At 43.2% G+C, this 18,049-nt stretch overlaps 1 protein-coding gene across 1 annotated transcript in view; it reads right to left on the reverse strand.

The window, feature by feature from the left end:
* Window positions 1–18,049, reverse strand: part of SERPINI2 (serpin family I member 2) — a 57,778-nt gene that overhangs the window by 6,460 nt on the left and 33,269 nt on the right. Inside the window, exons 5-7 of the mRNA XM_073629091.1 lie at window positions 13,777–13,874; window positions 6,333–6,419; window positions 950–1,036 (exon numbers count right to left, since the gene is read on the reverse strand). Coding sequence (XP_073485192.1) covers window positions 950–1,036; window positions 6,333–6,419; window positions 13,777–13,874 — 272 coding nt within the window. The remainder of the gene's footprint in view (window positions 1–949; window positions 1,037–6,332; window positions 6,420–13,776; window positions 13,875–18,049) is intronic.

Here is an 18,049-nt window from a genome sequence, read left to right on the forward strand (position 1 = left end):
ATACCAAGGCTTCTGTGAATGGGCAGCAGAGGGGAGGGGAAGGCATAGCAGCTCTGTTTTTTTTCTCTCTTCTCAGATCCCCGGAGTGTCTCTCCAGCAGGACAATAAACTTGTTAAATGTAAATAACAGAAATAAGCCCAGGAGATGTCATGCAGCTCCTTGGACTTAATGGCAGGACATAGACGATGCGATTTTCTTTACAGTAACTATGGGTTGCAGGAAAGAAAATCATTCGATTCCCCCATCAACACAGTCAGTGCTAAAGGGGAATCCCTTCTGCATAGCAATAATATTCCCCTGCCAGGAGAGCACAGTAATTATTGCTAGTTGCTATAGGCGCTGGCAATAATTGCATGTGAAATGCACATGCTGGTTGTACTCATGTCAATCTATTGATTGACTTGGGTACAATCATCCTGCCCATACATGGTTCGAAGCTCCTGAACCAGCCAAGATTCAAACCATCTATGTCCAGCTATAGTGAGCCTTCACTTTTTACAAAGTGTCTGAATTTATGGAAATCAGCTTTAAATCTGTGTTTGAAATTAGCTTAGCATGCAAGACTCTTCTGATATACTTAATTTAATCTAAGTAAACAGACTAGATATTCTGCTCAAATGGCGCGGAGACAAATACATGCATTTTTGTTATTCATGCACAGTTTACTGCGTCTTGGCCAATAATAAAATCTGATGTGTGATTTTGAGTGACAAATGAATACTATGCACTGTCAGCCTTAAAGTAAATCATTTTATTTGCCGTTGTCATCTGTTGAGCCATTAACTAGATCAGATGTCACAATAGCGCATAGCAAATGAAGTTAAGCAACAGCCTTTGCCATTGTTAATGCGATAAATGTTTTATAGTATACGGACTAACCTGATTAGAACATGGATTTATAAAGAACACAGTATTAAAACGATTTAGTATTTTTTAAGGTCAACTCACCTGATGTATTGTGCCGAATAAAAAACAGGAAAGGACGATCAGCCACAAATCTGTGATTGGTAATGCTCATTGCAGCTACCTGTATTCCTGGAGAATGCAGTATTAACATATTAGCTTTTCTATTCAGTTCTCTAGGCTAGAGATTCTTAACTTTATTGAAGCTCATAACTCTTAAAAGTCAGTGTTGTATCCCTTAATATTATCAGCACCCACTATATATGTGCAAATGTTTTACCAGCAAAATGTTATGCTTTTAAGGCCCTATTCACATCTGACTGTTTTGTTGCTCAAAGCTCCAAAATCGCATGTATTTCAATAGTAGCTGTTCACGTGTGAGCGCACAGGTGCCTTTGGTTTGACACCTGATGTTTCAAAAGCTACATAAGCTATTTTTGAGGCAGAGTTTGGCATTTTGGGCCCCATAGACTTAAATGGGAAATCAGCTTTTTCACATGCTTTGTCAGCTGTTTTTTAGCCTATAAAAACTAGAATCCTCCACTAGTGCTTTCCATTGGCTAAAACTAAAATGGCTGAAGCCTGAATATACATGTAAAACGTCTACATTTCTCATAGAAAACACTTGCATACTTGCACCAAAAAATTTGAAAACAATTGAAAAAATACACTTGAAAATCGCTCTGCTCAGGTGTGAATGCAGCAGTAATGCATTGAATGTAGTGATCATAAACCCTTCCATACACCCAGTGAAGTGACTGGTCTCAGGTGATACACAGAGATAAAACTATCCCTCCTACGTAAGTTGTATCTTTTTATCTGCAGCCCCCCCTCCTCCATAAGTAATAAAAGTACAGAATTTACACAGCAATTCTCAGCTCCAGAAGGCCGGGGGAGGGAATCTGATGTCACGCACAGCACAGAGAGGAGAGTGTAACCTGAGAGCTGAGTGAAGGGAAGGAACACCCCCATATATATATATACATATATACATATATATATATATATATATACTCTCATAAGGAAACATGCACAGCTGACCCTGTCAATCACCTGCTGTGTGCTGGAGCTGGGGGGGGATCTTCTGAGATTGTATGGTGTCGGCATAGACCAGTGATGGTGAACCTTGGCACCCCAGATGTTTTGGAACTACATTTCCCATGATGCTCAACTACACTGCAGAGTGCATGGGCATCATGGGAAATGTAGTGCCAAAACATCTGGGGTGCCAAGGTTCGCCATCACTGGCATAGACTGTGAGAAGTGACTCATGCAGATGTCAGAGAAAATAGAAAGCAGACAGGAATCGCACTAGATGCTTTTAACTGAGACACGTACACACTATAGAAGGATATGCTTTGTACATTTTTCATTTCAGAAGTTTACCAGCACTTTATTTAATAAGCATACTTTCATTAGATGTATATGTAGCACCCTCTAATGAGTGTTACTAGAAGTGAGAGTAGGTAAACTATAGTCTGGCCCAGGGATAAACCTGAGTCAGGATTATTAGCCGTCAGGGTTGGACGACTCATCCTGGCAGCTCTCTGGTGCCTCCTCCTGTTTCTGGAATGTTGGAGAACATTCTAGAAAATAGTGAGCGGAAGCTTGGATGGGTTGCATTGAATATTTAGGGGCCTTTAGCAATCCCCAGGTTGGGGGTCTGGCAGGGAACTAAGGCGCCCTTAAATAGACGTGAGTCATGCCAGCAGGGGAGTCAGGTGGAAGATAGAGAAGTAGTGCTGAGGAGAGGCTGTTGAGACCCCTGCCAGGGACGAGTTTTACTTTGGGCTGGAGCTCAGGTTTGTGCAGAAGGAAGGAAGAAGAGGAATCTATAAACAGGGAGGAAGTTGTCCCTAGTTCTGTTTATGGACATTTTCAAGTTGGGCATCTCATAAACCCTTACCCCATCCAAGTTATCATCCCCTACTAAAACAACAAAAACAAGCTAAAAGACTGATTTCTGTGTATGGATGCAAGAAGGAAATGCTGTGCGACTGGCTGTGCAGTAGTGGGGAACCCTGACTACAGCAACTCCTACGGGGGGTAGTGCTACATATACAATATTATCCTGCTATTATTTCACCCTCAGAGGCCATCAGAATTATTCCCCAGCGTACACATAGCAATGGTTGACAACTACTGCTTTGGGCTATTGGCAGTTTGTCACAAGTGAATTGGATAATGGTTTGGACACAGGTGGTCCTGAATGTGGAAGATTGGTGAGCAAAGGTGTCAACATCAATTATAGGCAAAGACAAAAAAAATTAAAAATGAATCCATTAATTAATAAAAATCAGATAGCAAGAGTTACATAAGACTTTTACTGGTTTAAAATGTCTTGGGCACATCATCTGTCTTCATCTCAATCTAATTAAAAATATGCTACCCAGTGAAAGTGTGGAACTTGTTGTTCAAATTACATTGCTCTAAACCTCCTTTGGTGCCTGCGGAAGCAGGATCAGCTAGCTGCAAAGATCTCCGTCTTCTTTCTACATTTGTGGCAATAAATAACTGCTAAAACTGAATAGTCAACTTGAATCAGAATGCAGTGTAAGTTATTGTGCTGACACATTCTAATTCTAATAACATTCTAATAACCCTTTAAAATCAGGACACTATCAAACTGCTACCATGCTTTAGAACCACTATGTGTTATACCATACCCTGAATACAATAGTTTACTACAATAACACAGATGACAGCGACCTCAATAACATGCTAAATGACTACATCATCTTTTGCTAAAGAATACTTTTATCTTAAAAGGGTATTAAACTCAAAAGCAAACATTTATTATATTGCAGCTTACCAATTCCTAGAAATGATGGCTGCATTAGTTTTCTTTTTAAGCTTTCTTTCCTTTTGTTCACCTTGTGATCTGGTCAGTAAGTCTATTGTTTTTCAAAAGAACAAGCTCTCTTGCAGATGTATCAGTTCCAGGGATGCAAGAAACCTTTTGCCACTGACAGGGGTGCTTACAATGATTAGTGTGACAGACTCACCCGGGGCAGAGGCTTTTGGAGGTGACTGAATGCTGGCCTCTTGCCTACTGACTATGGGCTCCAGGATTTGAGGGAGCTACGAGCATTTAGGAAGATATTCTGTTATGTAATGCAAAAGGACATTATTAAGGAGGCCATGATGGTCTCTGCCAGCTTGGGACTCAGTAGACAGATGTATGTGAAAGGAATGCTGATTAATGAGATCTGGAAAGCCTGGGTCTTTCACCCAATAGTTTATTGTGCTCATTAACACACCTTTGTCTCCTAGCAAACAACTGGGGGATGTGTTTATACTTATGTGTATTGTACGTTGTGAGTGAGGAGACGGCAAGTCTACCCTGAAAGGTCATATCTCTAAGTCACCTAGTCTGGGTAAATTATTAGATAACTAGCTCATGTTATTTAGGTTTCTTGTTACAGTTTGTATTGTCAGCCAGCTGTATATATTTGTGTTTCATCTCAAATAAATCAGTTCACGTTCAGCAACCAAAGGAGTATTGCCTTGTTTTGTTGTTGTCAGCAGTTGGAATATCTGATATCCATATTCAGACTGGGAGTAAGCGGTGTATGACGAAAGCACTCAAGCGGAGTGTGGAACGTTTAGTTACAGTCAGCTTTATTTATGTAAAACCTTTATCCCAAAAATAAACTGTTGCTGTAACTGCTAATAAGTATGAGCTGGAGTTTGGCTTCAGTCTGTTAGTGTATTTAAATCTGATAGTCCAACTAGCACTCCCCTCCCCTCAGACGGACAATGCTCCTGTCCAAATGTTGCCCCTGTGCTCCTTCATTCAGAGTGGGGGGACTCTAATACAGGAGGTATGTTACTGGCCAGATCACCAGGTAAAAACAGAGAATACTAATGCAGCCAACACATCTAATGATTGGTAAGCTGCAATATACACTTTATTGTTTGAAGTATTGGGACACCTGCCTTTACACACACATGAACTTTAATGGCATCCCAGTCTTAGTCCGTAGGGTTCAATATTGAGTTGGCTCAGCCTTTGCAGCTATAACAGCTTCAACTCTTCTGGGAAGACTGTCCACAAGGTTTAGGAGTGTGTCTATGGGAATGTTTGACCATTCTTCCAGAAGCGCATTTGTGAGGTCAGGCACTGATGATGGATGAGAAGGCCTGACTCGCAGTCTCTGCTCTAATTCATCTCAAAGGTGTTATATCGAGTTGAGGTCAGGACTCTGTGCAGGCCAGTCAAGTTCCTCCACCCCAAACTCGCTCATCCATGTCTTTATGGACTTTGCTTTGTGCACTGGTGCGCAGTCATGTTGGAACAGGAAGGGGCCATCCCCAAACTGTTCCCACAAAGTTGGGAGCATGAAATTGTCCAAAATGTCTTGGTATGCTGACGTCTTAAGAGTTCCCTTCACTGGAACTAAGAGGCCAAGCCCAACCCCTGAAAAACAACCCCACACCATAATCCCCCCTCCACCTAATGACTTTCACCAGTGCACAAAGCAAGGTCCATAAAGACATGGATGAGGGAGTTTGGGGTGGAGGAACGTGACTTGGTGGCCATTGTCACTGAGCCAGAAAGTAAATAGAAATACTAGATTGAGTTTTCATGAGAACAAAGGTTAAGGCTACGTTCATATTGATGCGGCTCTGCGAGCCATTTAAATGAGCTGCCATGCCTCCTGAAATGCAGGGAAAAAGTTTCTGCACCATTTTTGGAATCACAGCCCACAACAACCCCACAACTGCAAATTCAGTACAGTTCTCAGTGAGGGGGGCGATCTTCAGTACGTACAGCATGCCAATAGGATTAATGGCACCCGCACTCATATAGCGTGTTTTTCTGTGTGGGTGGTTGCTACTGCGAGAACCCCCACACAGATGTGAACCCAGCCAGAGGAAATTTTCCACCGAGGACAAATGTTTTGGTGACAGCTGTCTAAGATGGGAACTCCCTCACCTTGGAGAGATTTTCTTGTACTTCCTGTTGCATCTCCAAGAAAGGAAGTAAACTTCCAATAGACAGCTGACAATGCTGCCTATGCTACCCTGAAATCCTAAGCACTGTTAAGCAGAGTTCTGATTTGCTAGATTAAGGAACACCCCCCTTATGTTATGGAGAGAATGAGATTTTTTTAGTCCAGCAGGAGAGAATTTGGACTTTTGCAGAATTTTACTGCAGCAGAGGCAGCATTGTTTGCTCACTACAGGAAATTAGTAGCTCACTGGATTTCTGGCAGGCTCAATGGGTATTTTACTGTACCTGCATCTTTAAAAAAAAAAAAGGGAAAATGAGCATATATTGCCGAGAAGTACTAAACATGTTTTTTTGTTTTTTAATATTACTTTGTCCAGACCTAAACTTTAATATCAGTAGTTATTTTGCAGCGCTCAGATAATAATAATAACCACGGATATAGTATAAAGAATGTTCATCTTTTTGTTGTACCTGTTGATGCGGCTGCTTCACTCCCAGCTTCATTTACTTCAATAGAAACTTTTTGAACCATTTTTGAAATGTGTAAGTTTGATGTATCTACAAAAATAAAATAATAGAAAACATGACAGACGACAGAAGCTTTACATAGAATCTTGATATTCAACCTTCTCTGTACATATTATGCACAACAAACAGTATCTGGAAAGTCAACAAAGTATGATGTCGGAAAGTGAATACTTAACTGCAAATAGCAATATAACTAGCTGCTAGAAAGTAATTTACTGAAATGTGTCATACAATCTTCTTTATATATTTAGAATCCAGTTATATTCTAATTGTGGGCTCAATTATCCCTGCAATTGCTCACATAGCAATATGTGCATTGATTTCTTTCCTAATACACTCAGTGATATACTCAATTAGGTTACCTAGCTGAATGTTATAAAAATATATCCAGAATGGAAGTCTGTCCCTTTTTCCAAAGGCTTTAAAGGATCTTTACATTCAAAAATGAGCAACCACCATGCAATACAGGATATAACTTATGGATTTTCTTAAAGTTCAACTCTAGCCAAAACATTTCTTTGGTTCTAGATAGTAGGATTGAGGAGATTCCCTGGTCTGGTGTAAGGGGATCATTGGAACAGGATGTAAGGGAAATTTCTCCAGTGGGGCAGAGAAAGCAAAAAAAAAAAAAAAAAAAACACCTTTTTTTTAAACCAGTGGGGAAAACATTAGAACCTACTTAAAAATTACATTTAATCTGCTTATACCTTGCCTTCCCCATCAACATGCTAATGAAATTTTTAAGTTAAATCTTTCGATGTTCATTACTTTCCCTAATTTAGACCCAATGACAACATCTCTGGGTCTCTGTGCTTCTAAATGCAGTGCAGGCAGATCATGACTAGTGGGCGGGATAAGCAAGGTGCTATGAAAAGATCACAACATCCTGTCTCAGTGCTTATACAAGCAATGGCCTGGTTTTTGAGAGATGTTATGCAAATATCAAAATGCCTTAAAGGGCAGGTGTCAGTCTGGAGGAGTGGGTGTTTCTAGGCAGATTGCATTTGCATGCAGACCCCCCTAAGCAATACCCACATGTGTTGCTGAGCCTTCATAAGAAGTGAAATCCAATGGATGACAGCATTGGGCCAGGGACAGTAAGGCAGGAACTTTTTGTAATGCTCTTGCCTTCAACCACAGGTTGAAGGAAAGAAAAAATTGCTGGGTTCCCCTATCAGCACAGTCAGTATTGATGAGGGAATCCCTCTCACAGCACTATTGTGTTCTGCCTGTGGGCAGGGCCTACCTGCATTCGGAAGTACCTTTTTCACGGAGCACGCACATTAATGCCCGGGACCAGGTGGAGACTGCGGTCATGTTTATGATCAAACATTAGGGCAGTTCCACGACTTAGAAATGATCCTTCACTGTTTCCAGTAATAAACTTACAGAGTTCCTCTGAAAACATGGTATCCAATGTCACTACACACTGTAACTTTAGTAGATGTTGCTTTAGGAGGGACATGCCAAGATTGCACCCTCTCCACCAGTCCAGCGTATCTCTGTTACCTCACTCTCAGTAACTGAATGGGGTCCCGCTGAGCACATAACGCAGACCTCATGCATGCTCACTAACACCCCCCTTCCCATAATCTCAGGCCATAGATCTCTGTAACGAGGGTTCAATTCCGGTTGCTATTGAATACCGACCTGTCACCTTACCAGGTTTCATGCCTAACAACTAGTTGCTTGTGTCTTGAACTTGTGCTTGGTTACTTTTAGCAATGGCATTCCTCTTCCTTAACTCGCTGAGTTATCCCTTTTGTCATGGTCTTACTTCATACCCCGTTGTGCTTTACAGACCCTGGTTGTTTTGATAAGCCAGAACCAACATGCACCCCTTTGAAAAAACTTCAGACCAGGCTCAGAACAGTTAATATAACTTTTCTGAAGAAGTGTGGCATAACAGTTCAATATGAACAACGACTTTCCCCTAACTCTATTGTAGTGTGGCTGCCCAGGCATACCTCTGGGAGGCAAGAGTCCATTATGGCTTTGTCCATGGCTTGGATGTCTCTTAAAGTCCTGATGTCCTCAGCCCCAATTCCACATACAGACAGAACCCAGCCAGGTAAGAAGATCTGGCCAAGATGAGAGTCAGACCTCAACCATAGCCTTCCCCCTTTTTATATAACAGGTGGGCCGGCAAAGACCAAAAAGCCTGGGAACAGAACTTCACAAGTTAACCCTTCCCCTGGCCTGGGGCAGCAGCTAACTCACTAAAACCAGGGCCGTCTTTAAGGCAGGGCAAAAGGGGCAGCTGCCCTGGGCCCCATCATTGTTGTGGGGCCCAGATCAGTTGCCTCATACTTGCCAAATATCCCAGTTTAAATTCCCTTGTCCCTTGAAGTTTTAGTCCTGTGCTGTGTCTCGATATCTCAGTGTGAAGTGCTGGTACTAATGCTGCCTAGCTCTGCCCTATTGTTGTGTACAGATGACTCACCTGCAGACCCTGCATTTACATGTAAATAACCGTCATTCATATGTAAATAGCAGTGGCATTTCTAAGTAAATAGCTGTGGCTAGCGGCATTGATAGGTAAATAAAGGCGGCATTCATATGTATATCATGCTCCCCTGCAGTGAGGAGATGATGTGCTGTAACCTCTAGCAACCAATCAGTGAGCAGTATTACTGTACAATCTCTATAATCTCTATAATCTCTAGCAACCAATTAACAAGCATAAATCATTTGCTGTAACCTCTAGCAACTAATCAGTGAGCCCTAAGGTGTGCTGTAACCTCTAGCAACCAGTCAGTAAGCATTAGTGATATGCTGTAACCGCTGGCAACCAATCACAATTGCTGCTTGATCTGATACAGTAAACTGATTTTAAGTCTAGCTGCTATTTATTGTATGTCTCAGAGCAGGTGGAGAGTGAAATTGGATGGGGGGGCCCAAGAAAATGTTTGCCCAGGGTCCAATCAATATTAAAGACGGCCCTGACTAAAACCAAACACAGTTCAACCTGCCTACATGCCAATGGGGAGCGTGGGGAGCGACTATAGCCTCTGGCATTGATTGGGTAAAAAAACAAATAAAAAGCTGGTTGTACTGAAGTCAATCAATGGATCAACTTCAGTATAACCAGCCTGCCCATAGAGCTGGCCTAATTTCAAGCTTTCTATGGCTGTCTTAAGGCTGGAGAATAATATGAATATGAGAAGAACATGATAGATAATGCTTGACGTCCGCCAGCCATGAAATAAGGTGAGCTCCATCTGGCTTGTTGCAGGTTCTAATGCACACTGGAAGAAACTCTGCAAGACTGGAGATAAGACTGGAGTTCCGCTATTATATTTTTGTTGATGTATGGACATTCCTCTCCTGGTGACTCCCAGTTTATGCGCTTCTTGTCCTGGTGTCAAAAAAGTGTAATTGCGACACAAAGTGAGGGGGAAATTTTGAAATCTGCCCATCTCTAAGAAAAATTTTGGCTGAATTAAGTGTGTTTGTGATATACTGGAAACCATTTTTTCTATATGTATTTTACTAGATACTGAAACAAGAATGTGATGTAGAATAACAGTAAGTAGGGATCTTGAATACCGAAACTTGCAGTGCTTTCAGGACTTATCCCGGGATAACCCTTGAAAGGTGCATTAAGGGTCGCTATACCTCTCACAACACTGGGGGTTTACTGGGGAGGGTAGCTGGCGGTGATGCCACCCCCTCCTCACATACTCCCACTACAGTGCCTCCCTCATTGCCCCTTCCCCCTCTCCCTCATTCTGTTCTTCCTCTCTTCCTTTTTTTTCTTTTTCCCCGTTCTTCTTTGTATTCCTGTTTCATTTCACAATAAGGATGTGGAGTCGAGTGCCGACATGGTAGTCGGATGCTACTCCTAATTCCTGTATGTTCTTTAGTACTTCCAAAAGCCATACTGGGTACCTTCATTTGAAATCTCCCATTCCAACATGAGTCAAACAGGCCTGTAGTACGCTGCAATGTTTTTTCTGTAAAAGATTTCTCCCTACTAATATAAGTTTCCTTATGCGGCCTTCTTACTAATGGTGCTTAGAGGCAGTATCTTTTGGCTCTTGCTTCCATGAACATTGAACCCTATGCCTCCCTTTAGTTGGAACCATGCACTTGTACCTTTCTTATATGTTTTATGGTACTATTTGTATCATCTATGAAAAACTTTCAATAAAACTTTTGTGGGGAAAAAAAAAAAGTAAGTAGGGATGTAGGGACTGCTATTGTTAAAAATGCTAATTATCTGGCTTTTCTATTCACAAACTGGCTTAAGTACTTTGTGTTTCTAAGTAAAAAGAAAAAGTAGGCAACGGGGTTGATTTACTAAAACTGGAGAGTGAAAAATCTGGTGCAGCTGTGCATAGCAGCCAGTCAGCTTCCAACTTCCGCTTGTTCAATAAAGCTTTGACAATAAAACCTGGAAGCTGATTTCACCAGATTTTGCACTATTCTGTTTTAGTAAGTCAACCCCAAGGAAAGCTGGAGCAAAGTCATAATCCTTGTTCCAAGTCAGTGACTTATGCCGCGTACACACGATCGGACTTCTCGTCGGAAAAAGATATGACGGATTTTCTGACGGGATTCCACTCAAGTTTGCCTTACATACAAACAGTCACGCAAAAGTTCGCTGAACTTACAACCGTCAAGAACACGGTGACGTACAACACTACGACGAGCCAAGAAAATGAAGTTCAATGCTTCCGAGCATGCGTCAAATTGTTTGTAGGAATTTTGCACATCAGAATTGCCACAGACGATCGTATTTTCAGATAGGAACTTTTTCCGACCGAAAAATTAAGAACATGCTCTCAATCTTTTGCTGGCTGGAATTCGGGCAGCAAAAGTCCGATGGAGCATACACACGGTCACATTTTCCGACGAAAAACTCTCATCGGTCTTTTGCGGGCCGAAATTCCAATCGTGTATACGCAGCATCAAAGTAGGTAGGCTAGAAGAGAATAGACTCAGGGATAACAGCGGTTCATCCCTCCCCATGTGGTTTAAGCATAGTAAATTAATAAATGGGACTTTGGAAGGGGGATTGCAAAACTATTAAAAACAGCTTTATTATTATTATAGTAGTGAAAAATAACGTAAATGATACCCCTCTCTCCCCAAAACATCAAATCCTTCACCACAGACCGATTAAAAAAGAGATAATGTTGTCTTGCGTTAACAGACCGACAGTCCGGACCTTTTCCACAGACCAAATGTATGCAAAGTTAATAGTCAGATCAATCTGTTAACAATATAGTGCATGATGATAAAGACTGCATTACTTTGCCCACAGCTGGTGAGCAGAATTATAAAAAGACTCAACTAGACATAAACAGCCCACAAACTGACAAGCAATTGGGGGGTGGATGTCAGTGAACTTGACTGTACACCCCTCAGGCAATCAGTTTTTTGCAGCTTAATTGACAGTATGTGTGAATTATACTGTTCAAATGTCGATAGCTCCCCTCTGAAATTCAAACGTGCTAGGTAGCCATTAGGTCCATCAGCTGCAATAAATGTCCAGATGCCAAAAGTAAATATCATAATTTGTAGAAAAGCAGAGGTTAAATATCAGAATATAGCAGGTAGCAGGCTGTCTATGAAGCTAGAGAGCAGATAGGAAGGCAGCGGCATTTATAGCAGTCGGCATAGGCAAGCAGACTGGCACAAAGGATAGAGGCAATAGTGCAGACAGTCACTCAGCTGGTTTAGTTACTGAGACCATTCTCTAAGCTGTTGTATAGTATCACAGCATATGTATTGCACAGTAGTCAGTGTGGCTCTCATACACGGCTAGCCACTCCACACTCCTGCCACCTTCCAGTTATCATCAAAGCTCTGCTCCATCCATGTCTCCCACCAACTGTAATCAAGGCCGCTCGCATTCAAATCCACTGTCACCTGTCAAGTTTCAGAGCGTCCCACTGCTCCCCAGGTCCCCATATTGCTGTACCAGCTTCCAGGGTAGGTGGTTGTGGCCTTAAAGGTACCCGACATCACACCAGTGACAATGCGTTTCACCAACTGGGCGTAACTATAGCTTCATCAGGACATGCTGGCAATTATATACACAATCTACTCAAATGGAGCACTATTAGGGCATTACCTACTACCACAGTGCCTATATAACAGTATAATCAAACCAGATAAATCTTCAACCTTTTAAGCACCTGCCTCCCATGATTATACTGCTGTATAAGCGCTAAGGTAATCGGTAATGCCCTAATAGCACTCCATTTGCAAAGATTGTATATATAGCTAAAAGTTCCTAAGGTACAACTTTATCGTTTAATGATGTGTGTGAATGTTATAGTATATAATACTATTAGAGGAGGTTACCCTTTAAGCAGGACTGGATGATATACAGGCCATGTTAAAAGGGGACGTTCCTCACTTGCCAGCACGTCCTGAAGAAGCCATAGTTATGCCCAACATGACAGCATGGCCTGCCAGCTAAGGGGATACCAGCCTGTATGCAGTGGCGGCTGGTGGTATATTTTTTTGGGGGGGCGTTAAACAATCCATCCGCCGCCACAACCCCCCAGTCAGTCATTCGGGTCACTAGCCCCACACTTACCCCGTCTAGGTCGCGGTCAGCACTTCCTCTGGGCGGCGGGCGGTGTCTCCTCCTTCTGGTGCTTCACAGCAGCTTCCCCTGTGTCTCTTCCCTCTTCATTCTTGGCCAATAGGATCGCTTTTCCTCTCGGTCAATAGGGTGATTGGCCAGAAGGAAAATCAGGAAGACCATAGTGAATAACAATTCGCTATTGTCACACAACTGGGTGAACTGTGTTCTGCACCCCAAACCCGCCCTTTTTTAATACCTATTAGAGCCTCTGGCTCTCTAATCACGTGCTTCAACAAAAAAAACCCATTGGAATCCATGCGTCTGGCACCCCGCATGTAGCTTAGGGGGCTGGATGCATGTATTAGGGGGGGCGGCACCCCTGCACCCTACATTACAGGCCGCCACTGCCTGTATGCCTGATGTGCTGGGCTTTTATTGTTTTGGGCACAATCCATTTAAAAATTAAGGTGCAGGAACAACACCAAATGTTATTTCTCTAACCTTTTGAAACCCACAGCTTGGAAAAATTCCAATCCTTATGTAACAATCGGCCTTTGGTAGTCACTACCTGCTGGTTGTTTCTCAGCACTGCAGCTTGGGTCTCTGCAGTGCACACCTGACCTAATCAGTAAATCTTAAGTAGACTGCTTAACATTCAGCATGTGCATAAAAGTAATGGGCCTTGGATTAAAACACTGTAAAGAATGGTATTTTTTATCCCCTGTAACTGCAGGAAGCAAAGAGTGCTTTTGATTTAAAGAGTAAAACATGATTTTTAAATGAATCTGGGTCAATCATTTTTGTAGGCACCTGAATGTTTTCGATAACATTGGTATAAGTCACCTGTTATTCCTGAAAGATCGCAATTTTGGTCGAACACATTGGTCACTTTTAGGTTCAGCAGAGCAGGCTTTAAATCAACCTTCTGTTCTATTTTAAATCTGCAATGATAAAAATTACAGAATATTCAAATGACACACTTATATAGCCTTTCAGAACTTATTGTTGGTGTGTATTTATGCATTTATCCACACTGCTCACAAGAACTTTTAGCAATGTTTTTGCCTAACAGTAGCTTGAATCTGATTTGTTTGTTACTGCATGTTACGGTTTAGATATTGGGTATGTCACATGGTCTAGATACTACTACCCTCTGTATTTTCCATAGTCTACATGTTACCACTGATAGTTTTTGCCAAGAATGTGCTGTAATGTCATACTACTGTGTTCTGTTTCATACCTGTAAATAAATAATAATAAATTTTTTTTTTAAAGAGAACTGCAAAAGCACACATAGTAGTAGTAGTAGTAGTAGTAGTAGTAGGCAGAAACCAATCAAATACCTGATTTATTTCTTCAATTGTCCTTTTCTTTGGACAGAATTAAATATAACTAATAACTCTGTGGCATCACACATGGGCATAGCATAAGGGGTTGCAGGGGTAACAATCGCAACCCCGCCCCTAGCTCCAGGGGACCCCTGCAGCCTCCCTGTCATATTATCATATCCTGCACAAAGTCCAGCTCTGATCTGCCCTAGCGCCCCACAGCCACGTTCCAGCACTGGGCTTCCAATTTTCCTTCCACAGTCCACACCCCTCCATTCTCATTGGCTGGGGAGAAGCTGTGAGCCATTTCCTGAATGGAGAGGAGCATGCGGTGAGAACAGCCCGGTGTCTGTGCTTTTGCTGACAACATGGAATGGTAACCGAGCTCAGTGAGTTAAGAGGAGGAGAGTGCTGTAGCCACGATGGGACTGATGTCACTGGTGAGGTAAGACACCACTCGGTGTCTCCTAGTCACCAGCTGGGATTCTCTGTACCCCCCACCTGGGAAAAAGGCGCTTACCTGACAACTGGGGAAAAGACCTTCCCCTAACACTTGCCAACACTGACAGAGAAACCTTCAGAAATTGCTAAAACAAATCCCTTAACACCTCCTGAGGGCCGCCTGAGGGGCTGCAGGCTCCAGATTTAGTGTCACGTGGCTTTGCCCCCCCTAGATCTAAGTTGCGCTCCCCCCAAAGCCCTTCGACCACCCCCTCCACCCTGGATGCTATGCCCGGCTGCTGAGCTCCTTTCCCATTACAGCACTCTATACTGCTCCTCCTCCTCAGGGCTGTATATATATATATATATATATATATATATATATATATATATATATATATATATATATATATATATATACAGTCCAGTCAGTCTAATATATATATATATATATATATATATATATATATATATATACTCTGCATCCAGTCTATATCTACATTCTAATCTACTTCAGGTAGTGTATTTGATATATATACAGTCAGTCTAGTGTGTGTATGTGTGTATATATATATATATATATATATATATATATACATATACATACTTTGCATCCAGTCAGTGTAGCCTGTATCTACATTCTACAGTGCATTCCGTGGTGTACTATTTCTAATCTACTTCAGGCAGTGTATTTGATATATATATACCAAGGAGAGACAAACTCTTACAGGCCACTAAAAGAGGGCAAGCAGGCTCTGTGTCAACAGTCAAAAGTGCTGGTCGTGGACATGGTGCATCCTCTGCAGGTGGCCGAGGGGCAAGCATGTCCTTTTTTTCTGCTGCTGGGGCAGGGGCAGAAAAATTGGGCCTTTGGTGGTACCGCAACACTGTAACCCCTCACAGATACTCTTGTTGGGTGCAGGAACAGGCCCTGCTGTGAAATATTATTTCAAAAATTGGAATTACATGCCCCTGTTAAACAGGGGTCGAAAAATTGGGCCTTGGGTGGTGGTGGTGGTGCCCTAAATAAAAAATATTGTTTGAACATCATCATGATTGAGGAGGTATAGGATAGGCAGCATAGGCAGTGTTCAAGGGATCTCAGATCTATAGCAAATTCAATCAGTTACATCAGCATCAGGTGCTTGATAGCTGCTGATCCAGGACTGATTCATTTTTATAAATGTGATCCTATCAATGGAGTCTGTGGACAGGCGCACTCTTTGATCCATTACAAACCCTCCAGCAGCACTGAATGTGCGTTCAGAAAGCATGCTGGATGCAGGACATGCCAGTACCTCAATTGCATATTGAGCAAGTTCTGGTCAGTGGTCCAACCTCAAGACCCAGTAACCCAGTGGATGCTCTGTTGGAAAGGTCTCCAAGTCTGCTCTTGCCCCTAGATATTCATGCACCATATAATGCAAACGCTGGCAATGGTTGCTGGAATCTATCAGACCTTGGCGCTGAGGACTGAAAAATTGTTTAAAGTCATCGGTCAGCTGTCCACCTTCTCCACCGCTCTTCCTCTGACCGAACGAAGCCTCAGAAACATGTTGTCCAGCAACCAGGAAATGGCAACCTCCCAGGGTCTGGAAATGCGTTACACAAACTTTTCTTCAAGGCCTCCTAAAGATGTTTCATCCTCTGCTCTCTCTGCAAAGGCAGGATGAGTTCTGCAACCTTACCCTTGTAACGTGGATCAAGAAGGGTTGCCAGCCAGTAATGATCCCTTTCTTTGATACCACGAATCCTAGGGTCCTTTCGCAGGCTTTGCAGAATCAGGGAGGCCATGCAGCGTAAGTTTGCAGAGGCATTCAGCTCTGAGTCCTCTGGGTCACTAAGGATCACATGATCCGTAACAACCTCCTCCCAGCCACGTACAACTCCTTGGGTTTCTGGGGACTAAAAACCATCTCTTTAAGACTGCTACTGAGTGTTATCCTCCACGTCCATGCTGACACAATCCTACTCCTACTCTTCTTCCTGTGTGTTTGGTGGGCCCGCAGGAATACTGTCTGGATAAAGGGGGCCTTGAGAGGTAAGGAAGTCCTCCTCTTCCTCCCGCTGTTCTGCCTCAAGTGCCCGGTCCATTATTCCACAAAGCGTGTGCTCCAACAGGAAGACAAGAGGGACAGTATCACTGATGCATGCATTGTCGCTGCTCACCATCCTCGTGGCCTCCTCATATGGTGACAGAACAGTGCATGCACCCTTGATCAGTAGCCACTGGCGTGGCGAAAAGAAGCCAAGCTCCCCTGACCCTGTCCTGGTGCCATACTCACACAGGTACTCATTGATGGCCCTCTACTGTGTGTGCAGCCGCTGCAGCATTGCCAACGTTGAGTTCCACCTGGTGGAAATGTCACAAATGAGGCGGTTGGTGGGCAGGTTGCATTCCCTTTGAATGTCAGCAAGCCGAGCCCTTGCATTGTATGACCGGCGGAAATGACCACAGACTTTTCTGGTCTGCCTAAGAGAGATCTTGTAAGCCTGGGTACCTGCTCATGAACCGCTGCACCACCGAATTCAGGATTCATGGGTGAAGTGTCCCTGTCGGAGGGTGGAGAGAAGGTTGGTGCCATTGTCGCATACAACCATTCCTGGCTGAAGCTGGCATGGCGTCACCCACCTCTAAACCTGCCTCTGCAGAGCTGACAGAATCTCTGCCCCAGTGTGGCTCCCGTTCCCTAAGCAGACCAACTCAAGCACCGCATGGCATCTTGTTGCCTGAGTGCTTCTGTAGCCCCTTGAATGCTTACAGAGCACCGCTGGTTCAGAGGACAAATCTGCAGAAGAGGCCATAGAGGAAGAAGAGGAGGAGGGGGTGGAGGAGAGAACTGTGGCAGAATCACCACTAGCATTTTGGAGGCGTGGTGGCGGAACAAGCTCCAACAATACTGAACCCTGTCCTGCATCCTTCCTAGCTGCCAGCAGAGTTATCCAGTGCGCCGTGAAGGAAAGGTAACATCCCTGTCCATGCCTGCTAGACCATGAGTCAGCGGTAATATGCACCTTACTGCTGACTGCCCTGTCCAACGAGGCCAAAACATTGCCTTCCACATGCTGGTAGAGAGCCAGAATGGCCTTCCGTGAAAAGAAATGCCATTTTGGAACCTACCACTGAGTTAGAGCACATTTCACAAATTCACGAAAGGGGGCAGAGTCTACCAGCTGAAGGCAGCAGTTGCAGTGCTAGAAATCTGGCCAAGCTAGCATTCAGATGCTGAGCATGTGGATGGCTGGGACCAAATTTCTTTTTATGGTTTAGCAACTGGGGTAGGGAAATTTGCCTGCTAAAATCATATGGTGGTGTACTGCTAGTAGATTGGTTGCAAGTACTTGGG

This window comes from Aquarana catesbeiana, linkage group LG04 (genome assembly GCF_042186555.1).
Source record: "Aquarana catesbeiana isolate 2022-GZ linkage group LG04, ASM4218655v1, whole genome shotgun sequence".
NCBI classification, from domain to species: Eukaryota; Metazoa; Chordata; class Amphibia; order Anura; family Ranidae; genus Aquarana; species Aquarana catesbeiana.